This window comes from Cyprinus carpio, chromosome B24 (assembly GCF_018340385.1).
Source record: "Cyprinus carpio isolate SPL01 chromosome B24, ASM1834038v1, whole genome shotgun sequence".
NCBI lineage: Eukaryota > Metazoa > Chordata > Actinopteri > Cypriniformes > Cyprinidae > Cyprinus > Cyprinus carpio.
Window position 1 is genome coordinate 18,563,374 of NC_056620.1, and position 27,124 is coordinate 18,590,497.

The window sequence follows — 27,124 nt, forward strand, 5'->3', positions numbered from 1 at the left end:
ATATATATATATATATATAACTTATTTTAGTGTCTGCCTATTTAACGTTTTAAACTAGTTTTTAAAATGACAATTAATTTGAAGTCGTTTTTAAGGGAAAAAAAATGTTTTAAGAACCATTTGCTGTATAAAGACAAATTTAACCGTACGGCGTTGTACAAAACCTCTCCAATATTATTTAGAATATCTTACATATTCATACACATAGACACTTTTAAAAGATATAATGTGGATGATTTATTTGCATGTAATTTTATTTATCAATAACAACTAGTCAGCACAAATCCAAACATCAAAAAATGCAAATTTTAATCTTCTTCTTCTTGTAGATTTTAACGGCGGTTGGCATACAACTTCAAAGTGCATTCACATTGACGGATGCACGCTCACTGCCGCCCGATTTGAATACGTCTTTCCGCTTCCTGCAGAGGCGGAAGTGACGCACGGTGCTGACAGGGTTCGCTGTGCGTAGCGTTTGCAGCCGAGCCGACGCAAGAGCGCGAGACAGACAACATCATCAGATACGAGCAAAAAACTGGATTATTCGTCCGCTACAAAAACCCCTGCGAACGTAGGTACCCCCAGTCACTGTCCGGTTGAGATGCACCGCTTTAGCTGCCCGTCTGAGGGGGCTTTTGTCTGGGAAAAAACAGTGATGGATGGATGGAGGACTGGGACATGTAACGTTAGTGAATGGGATAAAGTGGGATGCGAGGTGCTGCTGTTGGCCTGTAACACCGAGCCGCTGCGCTGCATTCTGCGTGCACAGTGTCACGTCTATTATTATGATGTGTTTGAGCGTCAAAGCACGATCATCTTATGCAGTGATGCAAAAAGCTCTTGTTGTATCCATGCATGTAAAATATTAATTGGCCGACCGGTAGAGTCAGTTTACAATCGGGACCTCAGGCTAATTTGAAAGCCATAACGTTACTTGTGTACAGAGAAGCCCGATCCATTGAATGCAATGCGTTTATGCGCATTTGCTTTGCATCTGATTGTTTTTCTCAATCGCATTGAATTATATTTTGATGCAAAAACTGCATGTTTTAAATCTCATAAATCGGATGCTGAACTCCTGCAGTGCAGTTAACGGCTTTGTGTTCCCGCACATCAATTTTGATTGACAGGTGTTGTAAGGTCATAGTTACACATGACGGATAAAGCTGCATAGCATTAAAAGAAAAAAAAAATGTATTTCCATATTTTAGCTAGTTTGTTTTTGCACCAAGTAGAAACTTGCTGTGTTTAAGGATCTATTATAAATGAATATACATTTTATATACCTGTATTTTTCCAAAGAAAAGCAATGCACAATACAACTGTCCAGTAATAGGTCATTGTTTAGTTGAATGTAATGTGGTCTTCTGCCCTGTTCTTCAAAGGTGCTGAAAGATAAACATCATGAACCCTGTTTATAGCCCTGCGTCATCAGGGGTTCCTTATGCCAACCCTAAAGGAATAGGATACCCAGGTAAGCAGAGATGAGCTCGGACTCACTTGCATGCAATCGATAGGAAGTGTCTGGAGTTTTCACGCCATACGCAGTGAAGTTCCTGCACAATGTCTTTGCTGTTATTGTTAATTGCTGTGAATTTTTTTTTTTTTTTTTTTTTTTTTTTTCTCCTGCACAGCGGGATTTCCTGTGGGTTATGCAGCGGCAGCTCCAGCATACTCCCCCAGCATGTACCCTGGCGCTAATCCAGCCTTTCCCACGGGTAAGAGAAGCCCAAACTCTCTCTTTTTCCTGTGTTGTTCAGTTTCCAAGAAGCCAAAACAGAGATTTTGTTACATGGATCTTCTTCAATCAGCCAAAAAAATATATCCTGAGGTTTTTGATTTTTTTTAACATGTTTTAAGAAGCTAGAAAGTGCAGTTCTTGGATTACACCTCACATTGTTTTTAATTTTCAGTATTTTCCTTCAACATTTTTGTGCCTTAACTCATCAGTACGTCTTAAAGGCATAGTCCACCCAAAAATTAAAATTCTGACATCATTTACTCGCCCTCAAGTTGTACCAAAACTGTATGAAATTTTTTTTTCTTCTGCAGGACATAATAGAAGATATTTTAAAGAATGTTGGTAACCAAACATTTTCGGTTCCTGTTTACTTCCATTGTATTTTTAGTCCATATTCTGGAAGTCAGTTTGGTTACCAACATTCTACAATATATCTTTTATTATGTTCTGCAGAAGAAAAAAAAGTCATGCAGTTATGGGACGACCTGAGGGTGAGTAAATAATGTCAGAATTGTACCTGATTTTATCCAGCCATTTTTTCCCCACAAGGTCAATTTTGATGTGATGCTCACTTTTTAGAAGTATTGCTGTTACAAGCAAATGAGATTATTTCTTAATTTTCTTCAAATATAATGTCATCTCTACAGGTTATGCTCCTGGGACCCCTTTCAAAATGTCCTGCTCCCCAACAACAGGTGCTGTACCCCCCTATTCCTCATCACCCAACCCCTACCCTGCTGCAGTCTACCCCGTGAGAAGTCCCTACCCCCAACAGAACCCCTATGCACAGGTAAAGCAACATAAAACTGGGGGTTATGAAGCGTAAATAATGTCACACCTGCATTTTGTTAAAATATTGGATGTTTTTTCCATAGCAGCAAGGCACTTACTACACACAGCCCCTTTACGCAGCGCCGCCGCATGTCATTCATCATACAACGGTGGTCCAGCCCAATGGCATGCCAGCGGCCATGTATGCCCCTCCCATTCACCCACCCCGCCCTAACGGAGTCGCCATGGGCATGGTAGGAGGCACCACCATGGCAATGTCAGCTGGTGAGTCTCATCCAAAAAATCCATTGAAATTTATACAGTCAAGAGGAAATAGTAAAAATGCTTTTTTTTTCTCCTCAGGGACATTATTAACTACTCACTCTCCGAGCCCAGTCGCACCCCACCCTTCAATGCCCACGTACCGCCCGCCTGGTACTCCCACCTACAGTTACGTGCCCCCGCAATGGTGAACACGACACTGTAAGTGCAAATCCCACGTTTGCCAGCTCTTAAGGTGCAGTCACATTTACTGTTGTGAATTTGTGAATTTTCCCAGGCGAAATCTAGTCAATAGGAGTCTACAAGATATTCCCAATGGGGAGTTTCATGCGAGGACGAAAGGTTTCCTCACGCAGATTTCACATTAGGTTTAATTAGTCATGAAAATTTGTTGACAGAAAGATGCTTGGTTTTGCAAGTCGCTACATTTTTTCGTATATACAGTATATACGTTATTACCCATGCAGATTTAGATTTAGGCCCTGTCCACACAAACGTGGGTATTTTCAAAATATCTGTTTGCAGTGTTTGATCGTATAGACAGCGAAACTGGAGATTTTGGCTTGTGAAGTCAGAGCATGCACTGTTATCTCCTCCTACTGGAAACATTTTCAGGCTTCTGATTGGCCAACATGGCTTTACAATTGAGATTATATCGCCACCTGTTGGCTTGGCATGCTCTTGACAGTGCTTCATAGCATGCTTTTGCATTTTTTTTATGTGGACGGATATTTTTTTAAAAACGGAAGAAGGATAAACTCTGTTTATGAAAATACCTGTGTACGTGTGGACATGGCCTTAGTTGGTCACGCAAATTTGCTGCATTGACTGGCAGAAAGATGTTTGGTTTAAAAGTTACTTCATATATCGTTACACTTTTGACAATAGAAAATTTTTGCCCACAAAAAAAATTTGCAGAAAATATTTCCCCTTGTAGATTTCGGTTTGGGATAATTTTATGAATTTGCTGAAAATGCTTGGTTTACATGTGACTTCATGCATCACTACATGTATGCTGTGGAAATAGAAATGATTATATTGATAGTAGAAACTATTCTATTGATATAGAAAATGTTGCGAAATTTCATTTTTATAGGAATCTACGCAGTCTGGAATTTTGCATAAGGGTGATACATTTATCCATGCTTATTTTACATTTGGTTCTGTTGGTCACACAAATTTGCCGCATTGACTGACAGAAAGAGCCTTGGTTTAAAAGTGTCTTTATGCATCACTACATTATGGACTATAGAAAAAATTTGTCTTTAAATTTTCTGTCATTTCAATAGGAATCAATACGATTGAGAATATCATCTCCCCATGCAAATTTTGCATTGGATTCAGTTGGTCACGTGAATTTTCCACGTGATCTGACAGAAAGATACTTGGTTTGAAAGTGACTTCATGCATCACTACACTATGTGACCGCACCTTTACTGTCTTTATACTCGAAAAATAATCTGATTTTGTTGGTCCCTGTGTGAAATAATTGTCTTTTTGTTGTCTTCAGGTCAAAAGATGGTAGATATGCATTCTCACTGTCCAGTATTTTTACAATTGGAGCTGACACTACAAGTGTTATCAGCCAGTTGCTCTTCCTTCCAAACATAATGTGAATCCGACTCCAGTTGGCAGACGAAAGGAAAGAGTATCTTCCCAGTCCGGCTCCATTACTACTTCCCATCCTTCACTCATTCTACAACATATCTCATGGCCGAAGACCAGACAAGCTCTTCATGCTGAATTGTGTTGTGTGGACTTTCTTGCAGTTTTTAGCTAACTCTTTAATTGGTGAAACCGGAAGGGAGTTGGAATTAGTTTTATTGGAATACTTATTGAATGCATGTATATATTTAAAAGAGGAAAAAAGAAACAAAAAAACAACAGCGCTAGCTCATTCTACCAGCTATGACAGATGCAAAACCATCAGCAGTTATCTCAAGCAGAAATCCAAAGGGATGGGGAAAAACAACTGTATAGTAAATGCATTGTCTTAATTGTTATTTCATACAAAATATTAATAACGTAAGCATTTAAAAAGCAAAAATTTAGTTATTTTTCCTGGTTTTAATTTGGGTGTTTGTAGCTCCAGGCATGGTTCATCTTTTCTGGGTGACAGTGTGTTTGTTGCTGCCGTGCCCTGATGGACAGATAGAGTTTGTGACTCCGCTTCATATGCCTGTTTTTAGTTGATAAGTTTTTATCACTCTACATGCTCTCGTTGCAGTTAATTGTTGCACTAATTGCCTGTGTGTGTACATAAATTGGTTGATTGAGCTGTATTGGTGCTGAGAGCATGCTTACTCATTTGTGTACCTCTGGTTTGGTTTTCTTAACTTTTAAAAGTCTGTCCGAAAGATTAACATTGAAATCGCAGCGAGCTGCGAAATAGTAAATTGTTGATGTGGTAAAAAAAAAAAAAGTAAACTCAACTGAGTTGATTTGACGACACTATTTGTTACATTTGAGGAGGTGAATTTGAGTTGTTTAGTTATTATTGACCCAAACATCGCTTGTTACCTCAAAATTACACCATAACTGACTGAATTCTATTGTCTTTTTACTTTATACATCGCCTATGTCACTTCAGTTAAAGAATGTTTTGTAATGTTTAATGTGGTTTTGTTTTGTATTTTCGAGAAAGACCAAAAAATAAATACAATAATGAGTTTTCTGGTTTCATTTTTGATATACAGTACACCGTTTAAGGACACTGTCTTAACTTTAGGTTCCAACAGTCATGGAGAACCATTTTCAAATGGCTTTTTTCCCCTCAATGTTTACTAACAAATTCGTCTGAAATTTTATGGATTTAAAAAATAATCTGGTAATCATAAATGGAGAGGTCATGGATCTTGAGATAATTGCTGTAAGTGCAAGAAATGACAAAAACCCATGCCACAATGTCTTTGTTTTTACTAATTTTAAAGTTATATAGGCTTAAATGCATGTAATTACATTCTGGATTATACCTTTCTGATTTAATTATATAATGACCGCAACATAAGTTCTATTCCAATTTAATTCACTGGATGTCGCCAAATGCCGAGTAATTTCTTTGACGTTCTAACCATAGATGTTGTTTATGAAGATAACAGTTAAAATAACAGTTGTAGGCCTACAGGTGATATTGTTTTCATACTGCGCGAGAGTCAGTTTGCATTGAAATGCATTAAGGGCTCGCTCGCGCTCATTAGTAAATCGACCGTTACAAATCTAACCGCTCGCCTCATCGTGTACTCGACGACTCTACTCGGTCAAATTACATTTTAAACCCCTTTCTCCTAAAAAAATAAGGTAGGATATTGGTTAAAACGACAATATTAGTGTCCACATTCAACGAATACGTTAACTTTGCTGTCCCTTGAGCTCTTTTAAAGCATTTAGATCACATTTCGTGTTTGTTGTTGTGAGAGAGCTAATTATATTATTGAAAAACAATATTCCAACACACAATTTGCTTTGAAACTTAGCCACTTTAAACCTTAAATATATACTCCTCACACCTTAAAATATACGAATTGTTCTGATTATTTAAACATTTATCTAGCTAACGTTATGTGTAGCTCAACTGATGGACAGCTTAATTTAGGCTAAATCTCATTGCTTGTTTTTATAAAAGATAATAATAATAATACATTATATGCATAATAAGATACAATATACATACTATTATTATTAAAAAAAGACTGTATGACAGGGGTTTTATTGTTATTTTTTATTATCTCTTTAGTGTAAAGCAGTATGGATGCAGGTGATGCAAGTCAACCAATGACTCGGTCTGCAGAATATGAACAGGTAAAGTTTACTAGCTACCGGCTTACATGCCACTGTCTTTACTGATAATATTTATGAGATGAAATGGGTCAGAAACATACTGCCTCTGGTCACAGGGGTACCCATTAAAACTCAGTTGATCATTTTATAGTAGTGCAGAGTGAACAGCTTCAGTGATTTGTACAATAATGTGGTGCCTCAGGGTGACTGAGTAAGACTGTGTGGGTTCAGTCCATAGACTGTATGGTTCAGACGTTTGTAATCTGGTTGCACATGTAGGTGGCATGTAGACAAAAGTGTAGGAATGACCTTGTGTGCTTTGTAAAATCATGTGTGTGTGTATGTGTGATCTAAACCTCACTGATTACTGTAGGAATTCATCACAAGATCATCAAAAGGTCTTCCTTGTAAATGTAGGCTAACCCTATTTATGGGTTTAGAAATCAGGGATATATCGAAGGAAAGGGGCTATATTGAAGGAAATGTAATCACCCCCTGGCAAATGTAGGCTAACCCTATTATCAAAACAACTGGAGCACCCCCTGGCCATCCAAGGTGTAAATTTAGCATGACATCACTTGCTCACCAGTGGATCCTCAGCAGTGAATGGGTGCCGTCAGAATGAGAGTCCAAACAGTCGAGAAAACCTCTACAACACAACTCAAGTCAGTGGATTTGTTTCTTACAAATGCACAGCTTTCCTCTTCAAAAGATGTTAATTGATGGACTGGAGTTGTGTGGATTTCTTTTTGACGGCACCCATTCACTGCAGAGGATCCATTGGTAAGCAAGTGGTGCTAAATTTCAAACTCATCTAAATCTTGGATGATCTGATGGTAAATAAATTTTCAGCAAAACATTTTTTTTTTTTTTTTGGTGAGCTATTCTCGTTATAATCAAAACCTGTCTTTTGATTTTTTTCCTCAGTCACCATTAGTATTTTGCAAAGAGGAGAACACAAAAGGGGTTCTACCTGACTCTTCAACCAGTACACGTCTTGGTGACTCTCCAAACAATGAAGATGCAAAACAGAAGTTGGATGTTGAGACATCCGCAAGAAATATTTTCAACAATAACAATGCAGGCCCTTTCAGTGAGATATTTCAAATACATATTTCACATGTACTGTGGCCTCAAAAACAATTTAGATGCTTGTGCATGCTCAAGTCATTCTTAAAAATATATAAATGCCATTGCATTCTAAAACAATATATAAAACCAAATGGCATCCCCACATAAATTATACTAAACTAACATTACTTTTCGGAGCCTTTTTTGACTTTAATCAGCTGGTTATCTGTGATTTTTTTAAGCAATTTTGCCTTGAGTTTCACTGGCGTTTTACAATAAGGTGTTCAAACACTTTTTGTGTAATTTTGAACAATATATCTATTTTGTATTTTGAAGCTTAGCAAACCACTTTTTAGTGAAATAATTTTTGAGGCCACTGTAGGTGAAACCAAACTTTATAAACATTATTGTCTCTGACAAATCAAAAGCATGATGTGCACAGGCTTGTCCTCATATGACTTTTGTTTTGTTGCTCTTTAGTCTCTGTCAACCAGGGTGGCGGTGTCCAGTTCATCCCCTGCCAGCAGAGATATGATACCTTCACTTCCTGGCCTGGGTCTCCCATTATGCAGTATGCTGTCCACTCCAGCAATGGCACTTATATTGTATCTGAAGATAAGGGCCAAGGTAATGACATTGCCATTTGTGTCATTCATTTAGATTATACTCTCATTTGAAATAATACCATATAAAAGTACATTTTAAAATCCACATGTTAAATAAACGTTAAACACGTAGATGTAAATATAAACACATGGGGGATTATAAGAACAAGTCCTGGCAACTTTTTGGCCCAAAATTAGACATTAGAAACATTAGGATTATTTTAGTTTGCATTATTTTATTTTAGTTTGCATGTGGGAAGTCGTGGCCTAATGGTTAGAGAGTCGGACTCCCAATCGAAGGGTTGTGAGTTCGAGTCTCGGGGCCGGCAGAATTGTGGGTGGGGGAGTAGGTACAGTTCTCTCTCCACCTTCAATACCATGACTTAGGTGCCCTTGAGCAAGGCATCGAACCCCCAACTGCTCCCCGGGCGCCGCAGCATAAAATGGCTGCCCACTGCTCCGGGTGTGTGTTCACAGTGTGTTGTGTGTTCACTGCTCTGTGTGGTGCACTTCGGATGGGTTAAATGCAGAGCACGAATTCTGAGTATGGGTCACCATACTTGGCTGAATGTGACGTCACTTCACTCACTCAGTTTTTTGGACGAATTTTGGGTATTGGTAACATTAGTTTTATTTTTGTTTGCATTTGAGTTTGTTGTCGTGATAATTACATAGTACAAAAAACTTATGTTCCTTCATTTATATATATATATATATATATATATATATATACACACACACACACACTTCAGTTCAATCATTTAGAGTCAGGAAAATGTTGAATGTTTCAGAAATTAAGTTTATGCACACCAAGGCTGCATTTATTTAATGTAAAATACAGTAAAGACTGTAATAATTTAATATTAATAATTACATTTAAATTATTAATTTAAATAAAAAAACTGTTTTCTATATGAATATATTCTAAAAGGTAATTTATTTCTGTGATGCAAAGCTAATTTTTCAGCATCATTACTTCAGTCTTCAGTGTCACATGTTCCTTCAGCAATCATTCTAATGTACTGATTTGCTGCTCAAAAAACATTTCTTCTTATTATTAATGTTGGAAACAGTTGTGCCACTTAATATTTTTATGGAAAGTGTGATTTATTGCAGGATTCTTTGATGAAAATATTAATTGGTATTAAAAAAACATTTTGAATGGTATAGTGTAATTAAGAGTTAAAAGTGATCCGTTTATGTTCCTGACAGGTTTCATGCAATTCACAGCCTGCCTGCAGCTCATTTATTTATCAATTTTAAGACTCCAAAAACAATATCACATGACATTATACATAATACATCTTCATAACTGAAAAGAAAATCTAAGGACAGTCCTTTACATAGCCAGCTTTTAAGCATAAAAACTGCCTTCTCTAGCCTGCTTTGGTCTGGCTCTCTGTCTGATGTGTGAATGATGGCAGAGGGGTGTGGGGAGAGGGAGGGCTGGCTCCGCTAGCCACTGCTTTACTGACATCAGGAGGCTAATGATGTCATAGTGATGTCAATGGCCCTGAAAGTGACTGCACACTTAGCTTGTGGTTTAGGCAGCATTGCATGCTGACGGCAGAGAGCGAAAGACAAGCTTTCAGCTCACTATAGATGGCTGTGACTGGAGATGAGACAGAATCAGGTATGTCCGCTGTTTTCTGTGGCTCTTATGTGGTTTTCAGCATGTTTAACATTGGGAACTTTCTTTAAATATTGCATTTTAAATGTCTTATTTTAGTTTGGCTGTGTTTGAAACCGATTGGGTAATTTTACATTTCAACTGACTGTGTTCAGAGATCATGAACGGACAAACAACATTTCAAATGCTCAAACAAAACTTTGAAGTTTTGGTAGAGACTGAGATTGAACAGAGAAAACAATACACGATTTGTATCAAATCTGTTCTCTCGTTATATTCTTGCGATGAATCATTTTTGCAGCATGCAACAGGCTGAAAGAATGAAATGTTCACATTTTTGCTTCCTGTTGAGTTCCTCTGTAGCTCTCACTCGTTTCTTTCAGCACCTCTTGTCGCTCTCTCTCTCTCTCTCTCTCTCTGAAACGCGTGAATGCGCTGCCCACTCACAGAGCAGCTGACGTCATGTTGTTTCCTGGAATTGGACACCAGCAGGGAAATGTAAATGCTGAACGGCAAATAAGATGTACATTGACGTCAGTTCAGAGTCATGCTGTGATTATAGGCAGCTCCTTTTGCGAGAGCAAGACTACCAGATTAATCATCTCTTATAATACGCTGCAGTCTCCACGGAGACAAATAGAGTCAGACACATGTAAAGAAATGTTGCTGTGCATGTTTTTCTCCATTGTTCATGAGCTTTTTGAGATGATTTTACTTGTTTCAGTGACGAGAGATCAAAAATGTGTTACTATGTAACAGTGGTTTTTTTTTGTTGTTGTTTTTTTTTTTACTGTGACCACATAGTTTGTTGCTACTATAGGAAATTGAATCACTTTGTTTTCATAAGAGCATTTCACCCTGTACAAATACTGTATGTTGGAGCTCTTTTTGGTGAGCAAACCAGTTTACAACCACACTGTGAGTAGATCTGTGTATAATCTACCACTGTGGCATACTCAGAGGTCACACAATGTGTTTGCTGATCTTCATTGGGTATTAATTCACCGCCTTTGGTCCTTGCAGACATTTGATTCAGTTGATCTTTAGGCCTGTTTAGTAACATGGTGATATTCATGGACTCGTGACATCAGACTTCAGAATGAACTCTGTGTCAGTATAATCTTTTTCAATCTGTTTAATTTTATTTCTGTTTATATTATAATTATGCATTTGCATTTGGATAAATTCTTATTTAAAAATTTGAGATAAACATCAATGTCATTTTAGATTAACCTCTCTGATTTTATGTTTTCTGACTCTCAACCACAATGACATCTAAATGTCACCACTACTTTGCTTGTGAAGTGTGTAATTGTGTTATGTGGTGGATTTTAACAAACTGGCCAACTCATTTCAGAGTATAATTTTACAAAAATTTAGTTTGCCAGCAGTGTTAGTATGTTTCAGAAAACAATAAATATATAATTACTTTCATATTATGTTCATATTGGGGCTCAGTCCAAAACACCTGGGCCTGAAAATTAATTTCAAAATTCCAGGCTGGTCCTTCAATATAGAAAAAGAAAATATTATAAGATAAATACTAGTTTCAGTAGTAGTTACTGTAGATGTCAAAGGCATTAAGCCATTCATCTTTACCTCATGACATGTTTATTGGAAACTGCCAGGGTTTTCACTCAACAATCTGGGACTTTTTAGTGCATGTTATGGGAAATAGAAATGCTTTCAGTAAATGTTCAGAAAATAATTAGTTGTTCTTGTTGTAGTATAATGTTAACTCTTTCTTTCTTTCTTTCTTTCTTTACTTACTTACTTAATGTATTGGCACTATTTGGCTATAACTCCCAAAACAGCCTTAAGAATAACTACAATATCACACTTCCTTTCACTGATTAAATATTGCAGGTGTGGGGCTTACAAAAATGATGAATTGGGATCATTGTGAGAAAGTTTTGTGCTAGTTGGTTAAACAGTTTTATTATTTTGTAAAGAACAGTTCCTGTACAATTTATTGAAAACTATAAATATTGAAATATTTTTGTGGTAAGGTCAATGAAAATATTCTGAACATGAACAAATCTGAACTACTGGCCTGGCTGGGCCAGCAGAAAAATCCTTGTTACCTTTGATGGAAACACAAAATATGCATTAAATGTTCTGTAAAATAATGTCTTTGAAAATATTGGGAACTGTTCCTCTGTTAACTAATGTGTTGGTGTGTTTTTGCAGCCACCACAGGAGGTATGTCTGCGTATCAGATCTCCTCTCCTGCATCTGGCCATTCCCAGGCAATGGATGGCTCACCCGGCTCTCTGCCAAGCCCTCAGCAGCTGACTGAGGAAGCATCACGTAAGAGGGAACTCCGACTGATGAAAAACAGGTAATGTCCAGCTGCCCTTCCCCATTCCAGAATTACCACTGCATTCTGTAGCCTAAGAGCATGAAAACATTATAGCAGCTCATTGCAGTCTATCTTGGAGTGTTGCTTGGTCTTTTCTTCAGTTCTTTCAGCACCTGAGGCCTTACATGTTCTTACGTACTTTGCATCCATTCGTCTGGTTTCAACTTCTGATGAGGTCGAAGGCTTGTATTCTTTGCTTGTAGCCTATCATTGCATCGTGCTTGACGATGTCTCAGTATGTGGAGCATGTGCTAAAAGCTTTCTTTGTTTCATGGCGATGCTTAGAATGGAAAAACCAAGCCTTTGGAATAATTTGCGTTATACATGCAACTAAAAAACACTCATTCACAACTCAAGTTTTCCCGGTTTGGACTTGCTTTTACAAGCTTGCCATGACGATGCTCTGCAGTTCTGACTTGCATGAAGTGGGACCTATAAACACAATTTAAGATTTACAGTATTCACGCTCACAGAGCTTCTCTGTTGTTGCTTCCAGGGAAGCCGCCCGGGAATGTCGGCGGAAGAAGAAAGAATATGTCAAATGTCTCGAGAACAGAGTCGCCGTGCTTGAAAAACAAAACAAGACACTGATAGAAGAACTCAAGGCTCTTAAAGACCTATACTGTCACAAAACCGAATAACAACAGTCCTTTGCAAACCAAAACAAGACAGACTATACCGTTTACAGAGCAAACACGCTTTTCATGTAATGTCTAGCCTCCGCTCATAATAATAATCGGATAAGGTGACAGCTGCATGGTTGTGTCGTCCTGTGTGTGAAAGATGGTGATGTGTGCATGTGTGTACGCTGGAGGCCCGAGTGCTCCAGTGCCAGTCAATGTGGTGTGTTGCCCGTGTTGCTTGTGCTTTTGCAGGACAGCGGCCAAAGAGTACAGACGCAGGAAGAAGGACTATGTGCGGAGCTTAGAGATGCGCATTGCCATCATTGAAAACCAGAAGCAGAAAATGACAGAAGAGCTGGACAGTCTAAGGCAAATGTGCACTGGAAAGTCCAATTCAATTTAGCGGCACTCAAGACTGCTGCTAGCTGTTTTGATTCTGTTTTACTGTAAAATATTGTTGTCATATGTGTGTTTTATATCTTCTGTGAAAATTGAACAGTAGACCAGCACTGCCTATTGTCATTAGGCTTTTTTGAAGATTTTATATTGAGAATTGGATTATATATTTCAAATATTTACTGTATCTACTTTAAGAGAAATATTTAATTTAATATCAAAAGACAGCTTATATGAGTCATTCACAAACACACCAGCTCCAAAACTGATATGAATATAGCTACTGTATAGACTTACTGTAATAAATATAAGATAAACAGATATGTGTTGTATAGATGAAGTGTTTTTGTGTTTATAGCATATTAATATAAAAGTTCAGTTCAAAAAAAGTAACTAAATACACCAAATATTATAACAAAAATGAAAAATTGTTTGTAACAAATATATTCTTGAATCCTTCCTGGTGTTTTTTTTTTCAAGTGGTACAGTCCTTCAGAGTTTCCATTGAGACTATCAGCACAGTTTCATGTTTGTCTTTAGCTTTTGTTGAAATAAATTTATCTAGCTCTCCATTTGGTGGCGTTTTGTGTGGAGAGATCTATGTTTGGAAATGTTTCACAGTACAGTTATTAATCACTGTAACTTCTTTTGTGTAATACAGAATTACTTTTAAATGTTCTCTGTGTATTTCATGCTCACTTTTAAGACATTTGGACTAATAGAATAATAACGACTTAGCATTTTAGCACATGAAATAGTGTTTTTGGATTTCTTACGATTACTCGATGCACAAAGTAAGTCCGGTTATTAAAACATAAAACATTTAAAAATAGTTTAGATTAACCATATGTTCATTTAAGTCATGGAAGTTAACAAATCATTTCGAGTTGTTCAGATACAATTTAACAGCCAAAAACAAACAATCTTTGTATCTGTGTGTAGAGACACTCCCACTAGCTGCGGCTGTCAGAGCAGTTTCCTAATCGACGACTGCGCATGCGCAGTATACCATTAGAGGGGCGACGCCGTTGTCTGACTCCCTCAAGAACGGATCAAAACAAACGCTTTACATTAGATTTTAGGGACTCGCTTGCTATTTCTAACAACATTTCTAACAGCAAGCTTCCCAACATCGAGGAGACTAAGGAGAAAAATAAACCAGACTAAACCGAAAGTAGTAACACAGTTACGCGGTCAGACACCAACTACTAACGACTCAAGGTAAGATATTCATAACGTTACTTTTAATGGCATAAAATCGAGACCCTTAACATACAGTGTTGCTGTAGCTGATGCAGTTATTTCCATACCTATATGAGCGTAACGTCATAGCAGACGATGACGTCACGGTAAATAAAGATGAGTTCCACATGTTTCATAAATGCAAAAGAAAAGGTTTTTATAGCATGCAGGCTAGATTTATTATTGAAGACAATGTTGATAGATGAGAGAAGCAGAACCTTTTCCTATTTTTTTTTTTTTTTTTTGCGCAATTTAAGTGAATATGTTTCTGCATAGCTTAATGCTTAGAAATAATACCAGGGTAATACCATGTTTCTTTTGGATATGTACCAGTCATTCTGGTAAGTACCTTGGAGTTTATGTACATACACAAATATGCTGACTAAGTTTATAGGAAAACGTGTGTTCTATTACCATTTGATACTACCCTACTTTCAGTATGGGTAAATAACTTAAATAAACGCCTTTACCGCCAATAAAATGCCTTAGAAATCTATGATTAGTGGTGAGATCTGACATGTTATAACAGCACTGATAAAGTCAGGTTTTCCATTCAAGAGCCTCCATTGTTCCTCCCACAGAGAATCGCACAGTGACTCCTCACACACCTCTCATGCTCAAGGTTTCTGATTAAGTTACTGTAGCCTCCAGCTCATTCTGCTCAAGCACACACACCCTTCTGTATAAAAACACCACCTACCAATCACACTACTATATCATTCAATCTTAAAGTAAGATTATAGACTAAAATATTATTTTATGGTGATTATATGCATAGTACAAAGTATAACTGGTTAGCCATTTAAATAAAATGATATAATGAAAACAGCTTAGGTAGTTAGGTAAGGTTCCATTTGTTCACATGAGTTACTAACAATGAAAAATACTTCTGAAGAATTTATTAAACTCCATTAATGTTAATTTCAACATTAACTAATACACTATTCAAATCAAAAGTTGTATCTGCTAAAATTATTCAAAGAATCTGAGATAACATGAACTTAAATAATGAGAGTACTGTATCAAATGTATTGCTCATTTTAGTTAATGCATTAACTAATGCCAACTAATAAGTGTTACCACTATAATTAAAAAGTTGTAGCAAAAAAATAGTTAAAATTGTATTGTATAAAAATATTTAATGTAGAGAAAATACAAAAACAGACTACGTATTGTCTAAATAAAACAACTGCTAATAAATAAATCTTACAGAATCTTACAGTGTAAACCTTAATATGTTGAATATATTATTCATGTATGTTTCCTACTCAATATACTTTTATACACAACGTAATTTAAACACATTATTTGCCTTAGAGAGACTTGAGTAATCTGTGTGAACAGTTATGTTGCAACTATTTGCAAGTTGACTTAAAATTTGCAAAACAGTGTTGCTTCCAATTGTTAATTTAAATGAAATGGACTTTGAATAAAACAAACAAGCAACATTATAGAGTACAAATCAATATAGTATAGACTGTACAGAGTACAAATGACATATGACCTAAATCAAAGTCTGCTATGAATTTATTTCAGCAGAGCGAATGCTAGTCACCATTATTAGTAGATCATCAACAACTATTTAAAATTAAACAACATCAGTGACATTAAATAAATGCATTATTGATTCTAAACTAAACACATTGTCATTCTTTAGATACAGAACCGGTCTGATTCAATCAGAATGTGTTCTGACAAGTTAGGCTAATTAAACAGATAAGTAGCGTGGGAAACTAAAACTTACTCTGTCATAGTGTTTTCAAGCAGTACATGTGTAGGTGCTAACAATGAATTCAATTATATATATATCTACATTGCAGTTTGGCCTGCTTAAATAGTGGTTACAGCATGCAATGGTATCAAGCACAAAGGGAAATACAGAAACCACCGGATTGTTCCTATGACTATCTACCAGTTTGTGGCATAGAAAATGCTGTTATTTCGAAAGCTTTCAGTTCTCATGGCACTTTCACATGCATTCATTTCCATGTAAACAGATCAGTCCAATGGCAGCGTCATGTGTGACCAAGGTGGAGCTGACAATCTCCTGTGAGAACCTGCTGGACATGGATGTGGGGTCCAAATCCGACCCGCTGTGTGTCCTGCTCATGAACACATCTGGAAACCAGTGGTTTGAGGTCAGGTCACTTGTTGTTTGTTGTGCAAATAGTTCAAACATCTGTGCCATTGCCTAGGCATATTTGGGAATCTGAATGTTTTGTTTCATAGGTCGATCGCACTGAGAGGGTTAAGAACTGCTTAAACCCCAAATTTGCCAAGAAGTTTGTTGTCGATTACTACTTTGAGGTAGTTCAGAAACTCCGATTCAGCGTTTACGATATTGACAATAAAACCGTTGATTTGAGCGATGATGACTTCCTGGGTGAGTTCGAGTGCTCGTTGGGACAGGTAAGACAACCAAAGATCCTAAACATCCATGTTTTGAAGTCATTTTTCCTCCTTGACACTGTCTGATGTGGTTTTTTTTTCTACACAGATTGTTTCCAGTAGCAAGCTGACGAGACCTTTGGTGCTGAAAAACAAAAAACCTGCAGGAAAGGGAACGATTACGGTGAATGTCCATGATATTTCATCATATTTACTCTCTATTGGTTGCTAGAGAATAATATTTTTCCATAAAGTTGTTGTGACATAGAGAACATCAGCTTAATGTGGAAATAATTGATGGTGGACTGTTTAAACATATAATACAGATTAAAAAAAAAAAAGTCTCTTTTTCTCACTAAGGCTGCATTTATTTTGTCAAAAATACAGTAAAATCAGTAATATTGTGAAATATTATTACAATTTAAAATAACTGCTTTATTTTAAAATGCATTTTAAAATGTAATTTATTCTGTGATATAAAGCTGAATTTCCAGCATCTTTACTCCAGTCCTTAGTGTCACATGATCTTTCAGAAATCATTCTAATATGCTGATTTGCTGCTCAAGAAACATTAATTATTATTATCAATGTTCAACATTTTTTTGTGCTAGTTTCTATTTTTGTGATGCAGTTTTTTCAGGATTCTTTGATGACTAGATTAAAAACAACATTTATTCAAAATAGAAATATTTAAAAACCCCTACTGTCACTTTTAAAGATTTTAATACGTCTTTACTCAATAAAGCGGTTATAAAATATACAAACAGCAAATATTTGTATATTTATATTCACTTCAGATCAGTGCAGAGGAAATCAAGGACAACCGAGTAGTGAATTTTGAGGCGGAGGCCAGAAAACTGGACAAAAAGGTAAGACATGAATTTGCTTTACTTTAAACTGTAAAATGCATTCAGTGTCTAAATTTGGGTTTCCTTGCAGGATTTCTTTGGAAAATCAGACCCCTACCTGGAATTTTACAGGCAGATGGAAACAGGCTGGCAGCTTGCTCACAGAACTGAGGTGCATTGTGTGTTTGTTTAGATGTGGAGCATTAACTCTTTGAATGGTTGTTGTTAATGTTTATTGTGAATGTTAATGGTTATCCTTCAAACCAGGTGGTGAAGAATAACTTGAATCCTTGCTGGAAGCCTTTTAAAATCCCTCTACGGTCTCTCTGTGCAGGAGACATGGACAAACCAATCAAGGTAGAGTCTGTGTTCACTGGTTGTTAAAAACATTAAAACATTAAAAAGCTCTAACACAAGTGTCATATAAAAGCCTGGCCAATCTGTAATTGCTCTGGCTTGACTGTAGAGAGCTTGAAAACTCTGGCTTTGCTTTGCTTTGTCAGTCAGAGGGTGTTTGGTGGCTAACAATCAGTGTTCTTGACTTTGTGATTTTTCTTGTTGAAGAATCTTATTGGGGGGATGATTGTTGTCGGAAAGAGCGGGTATTTTTTTTCAGTAAGGATGTTTGTTTTGTTTGTATGTGTGTGTGTCTGTGTATATGCTGGTTTGTCCTTCATAGATCAGTATAGAGCTATTCTGTCCAACTGTTGTTTCCTGAATGAGGTCATTTCAACCCTGTTCATGTGTTGAAGTCTTTAGCTACTGTAGTAGGGTCGTTCTCAGGAAACAGTGGCATTTGAATCTGTCAATTTTAAAACCTTACAATTTCATTTGAAAGGTTAAATCAGAACTTAAAAGAAACCATAAACAAATAGTTTCAAATCGTTATAAAAGTAATGAATGAAAGGTGAATTAATAAGGCTGGAGGTCGAATAATGTTGTTGAACACAAATTTAGGGGACTTTCTATCAAACCCCATTATTTTGGATAAAGCATTGTGAAAACAAAAAACAAAAAAAAACAAAAAACATGTATATAAGCAGTAAAAGCATGATGGGAATGTATAACATAAACATTATATAACATACGAAGAGTTTGGTTCCAAAACGCGATAAACGCCAATTTTTTTTTTTTATTAGTTTCCGCCAAAATCAGTATTGTATCTGGTCGGTATTGAAAACTCAATTTTTAATTTTACGCAAAATGAGATATTCGCCGAGTTATTAGGTCATGTTTTCTCCCGATAAATGCGAATGCAATATATCTGCTCAACCAATCACAGCGCACCATTCCACGCACTTTGAATACACCTGGCATCCTAGTTTTCCTCATCTATTTTCTCAATGGATTTATATCGTTTTGGAACCAAACTTTTCATATATAAATGATGTTATTAAAATAATAATTGTTATTTTTAAATTGAATATAATTCATTGTAATCAAATACATGTTTTTTTACATATAAAATTACATATTTTTATTTCTTTTGCATTGCACAAAAGAGAGTTCGTGTAAATGAAATATAACTGAGTTCAGAATAATGTTAATTACTGCATTTTTTTCAAATGACTACATTTCCCAGTGAAGGATTCAGAAAACACATGGCTGCTTAAATATTCTTTCACAACAGGTTTCGTCATATCTAACCTTATGAAATGTGGGCAGTGGAAAGTGGCAGGGCATCCAACATCTTTCATCTATTCATTGATTTAGAGATATCCTGTCTGGTGTGCTGGTGTCTTACTAATTTTTGAATGAAGAGACCAATAGACCTGTGCTATGGTTCTTCATTTGATGGACTTTTTGCATGACTTCTTTTGCCTTCTAGTCTCATTCACTTCAGATCACTTCATGCTGTATTTTCAACCCTCTCTAGGTTGAATGTTACGATTATGACAACGATGGATCTCATGATTTGATAGGGATTTTTGAGACCAATATGAAGCGTCTGCAAGAGGCATCCCGCAGCGCTCCGGTGAGATGATCCTCAACGCAATTTTGATTTCATTACCTGAAGAATGTCTGAATGTTTCTGAACTAAGGATGCTGATTGTTGTCCTGCAGGCAGAGTTTGAGTGCATAAACAGTAAAAAGAAACAGAAAAAGAAAAATTATAAGAACTCTGGAGTCGTGAGCGTGAAGGTTTGTCAGGTACTGTGTCACATAAACACACTCGTCTGATTTTATTCTCAACATTCAATATTAAAGCCAATGCAAACATTTCTAGACATGATTGTGTTTGCTGTCTCAGATTACCAGAGAATACACCTTTTTGGACTACATCATGGGAGGCTGCCAGTTAAATTTCACTGTAAGTCATTAACTATTTATTTATTTTTTCACTAAAAACAGAGCCCAAACTTATATTCAATTATTATTTATTTTTAACTATAATAACCAACATTCAGCCTATGCAAACTTAATTAACTTGTAAGTAATGATACAATTACTATTTGTTGTTGAAATATAATCATTTACACAGTGGCTGTCATAACATGTTTCATAAAAGGTTTATTTAAACACATGAAATAATTAAGACATCACTAACAGGTAACAAGTCAAATATAATTAAGTATATAGTCTAATATTTCTCAAAATGCTTTTCTCTAGACTTAATTTTTCTATTTTTTTATCATAAAAATATTGCATGTATTATGTATCTATAAAATAAATAAATCCCTTCATGTTGGAGCAATATTTTAAATTAAATGTAAAAAAAAAAACTATTCAAAATTTTATATTATATATTAAAATTAATAAAATTATTAATTAAAAACTACTTTTTTACAGTATATAAATATAAGTAATCCTTGTTTTATTTATTTATTATTTTTATTTATTTGTTTAATTTATTATAGATAAAAAAGACATACATATTTGTGTAGAATTATATTTGCAGATAAAGCATATTATGTCTACGTAAATTCCATGTTGTAGTAATATTTTATAATATATATTTGAAAAGCTGTATCAGTGTATTATTATAAAAACAATAATAATAGCCAATAATAAATACATTTTTATATTTAAATATATACATTTTTTAATATTATTTTGGATTATATTTGTATATATTATGTCTCTATGAATTAAATTCATTTATGTTGGAACAGTATGTTATAACATATTATAAAAATAATATGAATGCATTTTTTATAAAAACAACAAAAATAATACTAAATAATTTTTTTGATTTTAATGTAAATGAAATATTTATTTATTATTTTAGTTATGATATATAAAAAGACAGATATACTTAAATAGAATTATACTGCATATATTATGTCACTATGAATTATATTCCTTCATGTTGAAGCATGGTTACTTGTGTCATACCCATGTGCATCACATCTTTCTTCCAGGTGGGCATAGACTTCACAGGGTCAAATGGTGACCCCAGGTCACCCGATTCTTTACATTACATCAGTCCTCAAGGTGTGAATGAATATCTCTCAGCCATCTGGTCAGTTGGCCTCGTGGTCCAGGACTATGACAGGTACAAGGACACCAGCTATTTATTTATTCATCATACTTTCAAATAAAAACCCCATAGGTCTAATTCTTTCTTTCATATCCTGTAGTGACAAAATGTTTCCTGCGTTTGGATTTGGCGCCCAGATTCCACCTTCATGGCAGGTAAATGAAATTACATCTGCTGTTGTTGCTGTGACAAACTCCCAGAAGCCTCAGTTTACTAAAGATTGTTTTTTTCCAGGTGTCTCATGAATTTCCTCTCAACTTCAATCCCGCAAATCCATTCTGTGCTGGTATGTTACAATATCAGCCTTCAACCCCCTGCACTTGACAGGAAATGATGTGTATAAACAGGAAGTTGTATTTCTCTTCTTATAGGTGTGGAGGGTGTGGTGGAGGCCTACAGGATGTGCCTTCCTCAGGTCAAACTTTACGGGCCTACGAACTTCGCTCCCATTATTAACCACATGGCTCGTTTCGCACAGCAGGCTTTACAGCAGAACACAGCGTCGGTGAGATTCAACACAAACCCAAATATTTTATGCACTGACGCTTTATGTCTTTCTGACTCCGCCCATTATCTGTTTCAGCAATACTATGTCCTGCTGATCATCACGGACGGAGTGATCACGGACATGGATCAGACGCGTGGAGCCATAGTTGCCGCCTCCCGCTTGCCCATGTCAATCATCATTGTGGGCGTAGGCAAAGCCGACTTCACAGATATGGAGATTCTGGACGGAGATGATGGGCGACTGAGGTCTGTCACGGGAGAACCGGCCGTACGAGACATTGTGCAGTTTGTGCCCTTCAGAAAGTTCCAGAACGTGAGTGAAATACCAGTCTGAGGAGTTTAGTACATAGCTAAATTGGGCTTGCTCTTGCTTTGGCTTTTTCCTTTTTGGGGCCTATCTTTTGCAGCTCTAGGTGCTTTCCAAGATTTTATTTTGGTTTATTTTGTTTTGCTGCATACTGTAGTATTTTTACAGCCATTTTGAAGAAAAAATAACTAATTGGAGCATCATGGAGTATCATTCATGTTTGTTTGTGTGTTTATTTTCATTAATATAAACATATATGAGGGCTATATGTTTATTTCAAACATTTTATTTGCATGTTCATGGAGGTAAAAAAAATTGGGATGGGGATTGCAATTATTGATTAAGTTTATAGTTCAAATCTTCTTAACACTTATGGTTCCTTAACAGTTAATTACATATATATAATTTTGGAAAGTTTCTGGGAGTTTACCAGAAATTTTCCACCCCATAACAGCCATTCTTGCAAAAAGTATAACGGTCTGAATGAATGAAATTATTATTTTTTTTTAAGGGTAGCATATATATACGTACATAATTGTGTATTACATAACACAATCAAACAAAAGATGAGGTAACAAATTTCATTATTTCATTATATATTTTTTAATAATTCTGTATCTTTTAACTAAAAGATGTGAAAAAGCAACAATAACAACTCGTTTCCATCACACGGATGAAAAGTGATTGATTCACTAAGAACCTGCTCATGGGAGTCATTTATCACTAAGAACCTGCTCATGGGAGTCATTTATTTGGATTGCACTTGTAACACCTCATACAAGGAATTTGTTTTAGTGACATAAGCTTCCAGTACACAAAAGACAACAATACAACAGTCAAAAAAAAAAAAAAAAAAAAAAAAAAAAAAAAAAAAAACCCTTTGCAGATAAATAAGTGTATAAACAATTGTGCTATAAAGGATAATGGAATGGATTGAGTAAGATGCAGGGATGTACTAGGATGAAGGAGGTAACAAATAAATATAAGGATATTCACATTTTTTATTGTATAAGTGGGGAACAAACTGTTCATGAGGTAGATTGCCTGGGGGTAAAGAAACTGTTCTTGTGCCTGACTGTCCTGGTATTTGCGGCTCTGAAGCGCCGGCCAGAAGGCAAGAGTTCAAAGATGGGGGTAACTTGGTCGTGAGGGATCCAGAGTGATTTTGAGACCTTTTTCCTCACTCTGGATGTATACAGTTCTTGAAGGGGGGCAGGGGAGCACCATATAATCCTTTCAGCAGCAGTCCGAGAACCGTTCTGTAGTCTTCTGATGTCTGATTTTGTAGCTGAACCAAACCACACAGTTATTGAAGTGCACAGGACAGACTTGGATCACTAAGAACCTGCTCATGGGAGTCATTTATTTGGATTGCACTTGTAACACCTTAAGTTTTTAAATAACTTAAAAATAACCAACTCATAAGAGTAATTTTTTGATTAATAATAAAAAAAACAAAAAACAGCTAATAAGAGTCATTTGTTCGTGAATCGTTTGGTTTACACTGGTCACACTGTAGGTTTTTGATTCATTTAAAAATAACCAGCAGATAAGAGTCACTTGTTCAGGAGTCATTTGGATTACTCTGATCTTGTAAGTCTTTGATTCGCTAAACAGGTAAAAATGTGGTTTTTAATGATAATTAGTTTGTTTTTTTTTGTTTTTTTTTTTCTGGTCACACTGTAAGTTTTTGATTCATTTAAAAATAACCAGCAGATAAGAGTAATTTTTTCAGGAATCATTTGGATTACGCTGGTCATATTGTATGTTTTTGAATTGCTTAAAAACAGCCTATAAGAGTCATTTGTTTGTGAATAATTTTGTTTACACTGGTCAAACTGTATTTTTTTTTTTGATTCACTAAAAATTACCAGCTCATAAGAGTCATTTGTTTGGGAATTGATTATATTGTTCTATAGGTTCTATAGATTAGGTGTGTTTGTTGTGTTTGTTATGCTTTTGTGAGTTTGTGTGAGTGCGTACGTTTATGTGGTGTGTAATATAGTTTTTTTTTTGGTTTCGGTTTAGCCTTAATGAACATGCAAAAACTTTTTTTTTTTAATGGGACAAGTTCCCGACCCCTTTCATAATTGTTTATGCCAGTAGACACTGAGCAGAGCCGAACACAACACAAACTTATATTTATAATGTTTTAGTCCCATATATCTATCACATGTTATGGGTTGGAGCATCTCACCTGTGCCTTTGTGTTCATTTCATTTCAGGCGCCCAGGGAAATGCTTGCCCAATGTGTACTGGCAGAATTACCACAACAAGTCACGTCCTACTTCAGATATATAAACCTGTCGCCTCCACACGAGCCAAAACAATCATAGACATGATCATGTAGGGCTCTCTTCTTTATCTGCACCTGACCCCTTGTCATGCGCCTGTCTGAATCAGTTAATGCACATTACCGCTTGTCACAGCAGTCATATTCATCTGTTTTATTGAAAGTAGCCATTGCTAATGCAGGATTAGTAGTCATGGATGCCATATTTGCCATAAAACAGCATCACAAATTGAGGGAAAGGAAGATGTTGAATGATGATGAAACTCAGAACAGGAGGTTTTCCTAAAGCATGATGAGTTTATGCTGCATTCATGTCATATCTGAATTATGAAACTGAAGTCCTTGGACTCCGAAAGTAGTCGTTTCTGTGGCAATGTTCATAATAGGAAAAACAAATCCATGTCTGTTTAGTTAGTTGTGTAGATGTTTTTTTTATGAAATATTAAATCATTTTTTTGTTTTAATGGATTATTGTGTTTTAATTGGTGTCCAGTGTTGTTTTTGCTTACTATAGCTGAAAGTAAAACTATTAAAAACTGTTAATTTAAAAATGAAGCTGAAATAAAAATATTAAATGAAAAAAAACAAACAAACAAACAAAAAAACATGGATTTTAGTTTTGGCAATGTAAATATAATTAATTGTAGATTACTAAAAATGAAATTAAAAATAAAAATGTAATTTTAGATAATATTAAAAATGGTAAGAGTGCATAAAGAAATACTAAAATTAAAACTAAAAATAAAAGCTTATTCAAAATATGAATTAATATATAAATATAAATATAATAAATACAGTATGATATAAATATAATGCTATATAAATAATAAAAATGCTACTGTCCCAAACCATAACTTTGTCTAAAAACTTATTATGCATAATTTGTGCTAACATAACATTACATTATATTGCATATATTACATTGTATTGCATTATATTGTTTTTCATCAACTGGTCAAAATTTGCAGCAGGGCATAAAAATGATGAGAGCACATAACAGAAATACTAAAAATATAAATTCACAATTTTAATAAATATGATATAAATATAATACTATATAAATAATAAAATTGCTACTGTCCCAAACCATAACAGTCTAAAATAATTTTTATATAATTATTTTATTATGTAAATAATAATATTGGTATTGTAACATATTTTTCGTTACTATATATTGGATTATTTTTATTTTTTTTATATTGCATCATTATTATTATTTTTTTTATTATTTTTATATTTTTTTGTATTAAATGATTGGTAATATAACTTCTAAAAGTCTCATTTGTCACAATGTTCAAGTGTTCAAGTCCAAAAATTCATAATATTCGAATAGTATAATATTGGCTAATTGATAGCTGAGATGATATGACATGATCACAGCATCATGTGACTAACACTATGATGGTTAACCCCTCTTGCCATCTCCGACATTCTGCTGCTCAAAGTCAGAAATACGATGACTAACGGTTTCTCTCTCTCTGTAGTCTCCTAAAGAGGAGCTCGCTAAGTGTGTTCTGGCGGAGGTTCCTGGTCAGGTCGTCACCTTCTTTAAAATGATGAAGCTCCCGCCTCCGAAGTCAGACACTCCAGTGGACCCTCCAAACGGGCCGACAAAGAACTGAAGGACCTGTTAACTTCCTTCATACCACATACAACTCCACAACTGGACATAATCAACCTGCTTATCTAACTTTAGGTCTTCTTAAAGAGATATACAGTACCACTAGATACATGTGGTTAGTGTTGGTTTAAAATTCAGTTATTCATTTGTTTACTTTTTAAAAATCATATTTATTCACGTTTCCTTCTGCCAAATGATCTTGCAATGGTCTATTATAGAGCTTGTCTGGATTTAAGTATCCTACTTTAAATGATCAGTTTTTGAAAAAAAAAAAACAAAAAAAAATTGGGAGGGAGTTTAAGTTTAAAGTCAACCTTGTTAGTGTTGCTATGAAGGCATTTTTTAAACTCCAGTGTCATTCCCACTAATGTACAAAATTGTTTACAGTCAGCATTTTCTCAATAATTTTTCATGTCATTATCATTCTTAACGTCATATATTTTTATATTTGTATATGAGTTTTTTTTAACCATTGCCTGACAAAGCCATTTCTTCATATACTTTATCTAGTGCATAATATCATAGTAATCACATTAATGTGCCTGATCATTTGCAGTTCCTATACAGAAATTTGTGCATGTATGTTTGATTTAATTCTATGGATATCTTATGGCAGCTTTTTGCATTGCCATGTTTTAATTTTGAGCAGAATGCACATAAAGCTAAAGACACTGACGAATGGTGCTCAGATCTCAATCCGTACAGATGAAAGCCATTGGTACTGACGTCTGACCGGTCAGTCATCCTGTTATGTGCCTGAATGCACTATGCATAAATACAAGAATCGTAATATACAAAGGTAATCAGCTTCTTGAATCAGTATTAACGGTTTAAGGTGCAAATTTAGTTTAGTTTGTTTTACATTTAATCACAATGTCTGTAACAGCATGTTGTGCTTAATTAGTGCTGAGAGGAATATATGAAATCGTCTTAAATGTCATTAAAATAAATCATAATGTGTCAGCTCAGCAGCTGCTGATATGCCTGTAGCATGCATTGTTTCACATACAGTAAATAAAACACCAAAACGTGGATTGTTTATGATTTTTTTGTAATATTATTAAGATACAATAAATAAAGATGACAATGAAACTACATATTATTTTTTTGTTTATTTTATGAAAAATATTGATCTATTTACAATATGCAAAGGCCAGGAAACCCATCCACCGTGACAAT

At 35.3% G+C, this 27,124-nt stretch overlaps 3 protein-coding genes and 1 long non-coding RNA gene across 7 annotated transcripts; 3 read left to right on the plus strand and 1 right to left on the minus strand.

Moving 5' to 3' along the window:
- Positions 1–393: 393 nt before the first annotated feature.
- On the plus strand, positions 394–5,216 carry fam168b (family with sequence similarity 168 member B). 2 transcript variants are annotated; one of them, XM_042751934.1, is made up of 7 exons: positions 394–571; positions 1,386–1,474; positions 1,635–1,718; positions 2,389–2,531; positions 2,620–2,797; positions 2,876–2,995; positions 4,305–5,216. In XM_042751934.1, the coding sequence occupies exons 2-6, from the start codon at positions 1,405–1,407 to the stop codon at positions 2,983–2,985; spliced, it is 585 nt and encodes a 194-aa protein (XP_042607868.1). In that variant the 5' UTR covers positions 394–571; positions 1,386–1,404; the 3' UTR covers positions 2,986–2,995; positions 4,305–5,216. The 2 variants fall into 2 exon arrangements, with proteins under 2 accessions (XP_042607868.1, XP_042607867.1); XM_042751933.1 differs by having other exon boundaries at positions 396–571; positions 2,617–2,797.
- A 380-nt stretch (positions 5,217–5,596) lies between these two features.
- Positions 5,597–13,932, plus strand: cremb (cAMP responsive element modulator b). Of its 2 annotated transcripts, none has more exons than XM_019067398.2 (6): positions 5,597–6,091; positions 6,528–6,592; positions 7,499–7,664; positions 8,123–8,269; positions 12,068–12,218; positions 13,115–13,932. In XM_019067398.2, exons 2-6 carry the CDS (start codon positions 6,539–6,541, stop codon positions 13,263–13,265), a joined length of 669 nt encoding a protein of 222 aa, XP_018922943.1. In that variant the 5' UTR covers positions 5,597–6,091; positions 6,528–6,538; the 3' UTR covers positions 13,266–13,932. The 2 variants fall into 2 exon arrangements, with proteins under 2 accessions (XP_018922943.1, XP_018922944.1); XM_019067399.2 differs by having other exon boundaries at positions 12,736–13,257.
- A 302-nt stretch (positions 13,933–14,234) lies between these two features.
- cpne3 (copine III) lies at positions 14,235–27,042 on the plus strand. 2 transcript variants are annotated; one of them, XM_042751931.1, is made up of 17 exons: positions 14,235–14,479; positions 16,498–16,638; positions 16,730–16,909; positions 16,998–17,072; positions 17,686–17,757; positions 17,828–17,908; positions 18,004–18,093; positions 19,613–19,711; positions 19,801–19,887; positions 19,988–20,047; positions 21,099–21,232; positions 21,318–21,372; positions 21,452–21,503; positions 21,589–21,722; positions 21,801–22,037; positions 24,257–24,377; positions 25,809–25,948. In XM_042751931.1, the coding sequence occupies exons 2-16, from the start codon at positions 16,507–16,509 to the stop codon at positions 24,365–24,367; spliced, it is 1,599 nt and encodes a 532-aa protein (XP_042607865.1). In that variant the 5' UTR covers positions 14,235–14,479; positions 16,498–16,506; the 3' UTR covers positions 24,368–24,377; positions 25,809–25,948. The 2 variants fall into 2 exon arrangements, with proteins under 2 accessions (XP_042607865.1, XP_042607864.1); XM_042751930.1 differs by lacking the exon at positions 24,257–24,377 and having other exon boundaries at positions 14,236–14,479; positions 25,809–27,042.
- Positions 22,638–23,475, minus strand: LOC122142203. Its single transcript, XR_006158433.1, has 2 exons — positions 23,377–23,475; positions 22,638–22,731 (listed from the first exon to the last, which is right to left on the minus strand). It is a non-coding gene; the product is annotated as an uncharacterized LOC122142203 (long non-coding RNA).
- Positions 27,043–27,124: the final 82 nt, after the last annotated feature.

What these genes read in the sequence shown, in the direction of transcription:
- cpne3 (XM_042751930.1), top strand. Translation starts at nt 16,507, where the DNA reads ATGGCAGCGTCATGTGTGACCAAGGTGGAGCTGACAATCTCCTGTGAG. An exon ending in CTGGAAACCAGTGGTTTGAG is followed by an intron (nt 16,639 to 16,729) that starts GTCAGGTCACTT and finishes TTTGTTTCATAG; the next exon opens with GTCGATCGCACTGAGAGGGT. An exon ending in TCGAGTGCTCGTTGGGACAG is followed by an intron (nt 16,910 to 16,997) that starts GTAAGACAACCA and finishes TTTTCTACACAG; the next exon opens with ATTGTTTCCAGTAGCAAGCT.
- cremb (XM_019067398.2), top strand. Translation starts at nt 6,539, where the DNA reads ATGGATGCAGGTGATGCAAGTCAACCAATGACTCGGTCTGCAGAATAT. An exon ending in TAACAATGCAGGCCCTTTCA is followed by an intron (nt 7,665 to 8,122) that starts GTGAGATATTTC and finishes GTTGCTCTTTAG; the next exon opens with TCTCTGTCAACCAGGGTGGC. An exon ending in CTCCGACTGATGAAAAACAG is followed by an intron (nt 12,219 to 13,114) that starts GTAATGTCCAGC and finishes GTGCTTTTGCAG; the next exon opens with GACAGCGGCCAAAGAGTACA.
- fam168b (XM_042751933.1), top strand. Translation starts at nt 1,405, where the DNA reads ATGAACCCTGTTTATAGCCCTGCGTCATCAGGGGTTCCTTATGCCAAC. An exon ending in TAATCCAGCCTTTCCCACGG is followed by an intron (nt 1,719 to 2,388) that starts GTAAGAGAAGCC and finishes TCATCTCTACAG; the next exon opens with GTTATGCTCCTGGGACCCCT. An exon ending in CACCATGGCAATGTCAGCTG is followed by an intron (nt 2,798 to 2,875) that starts GTGAGTCTCATC and finishes TTTTCTCCTCAG; the next exon opens with GGACATTATTAACTACTCAC.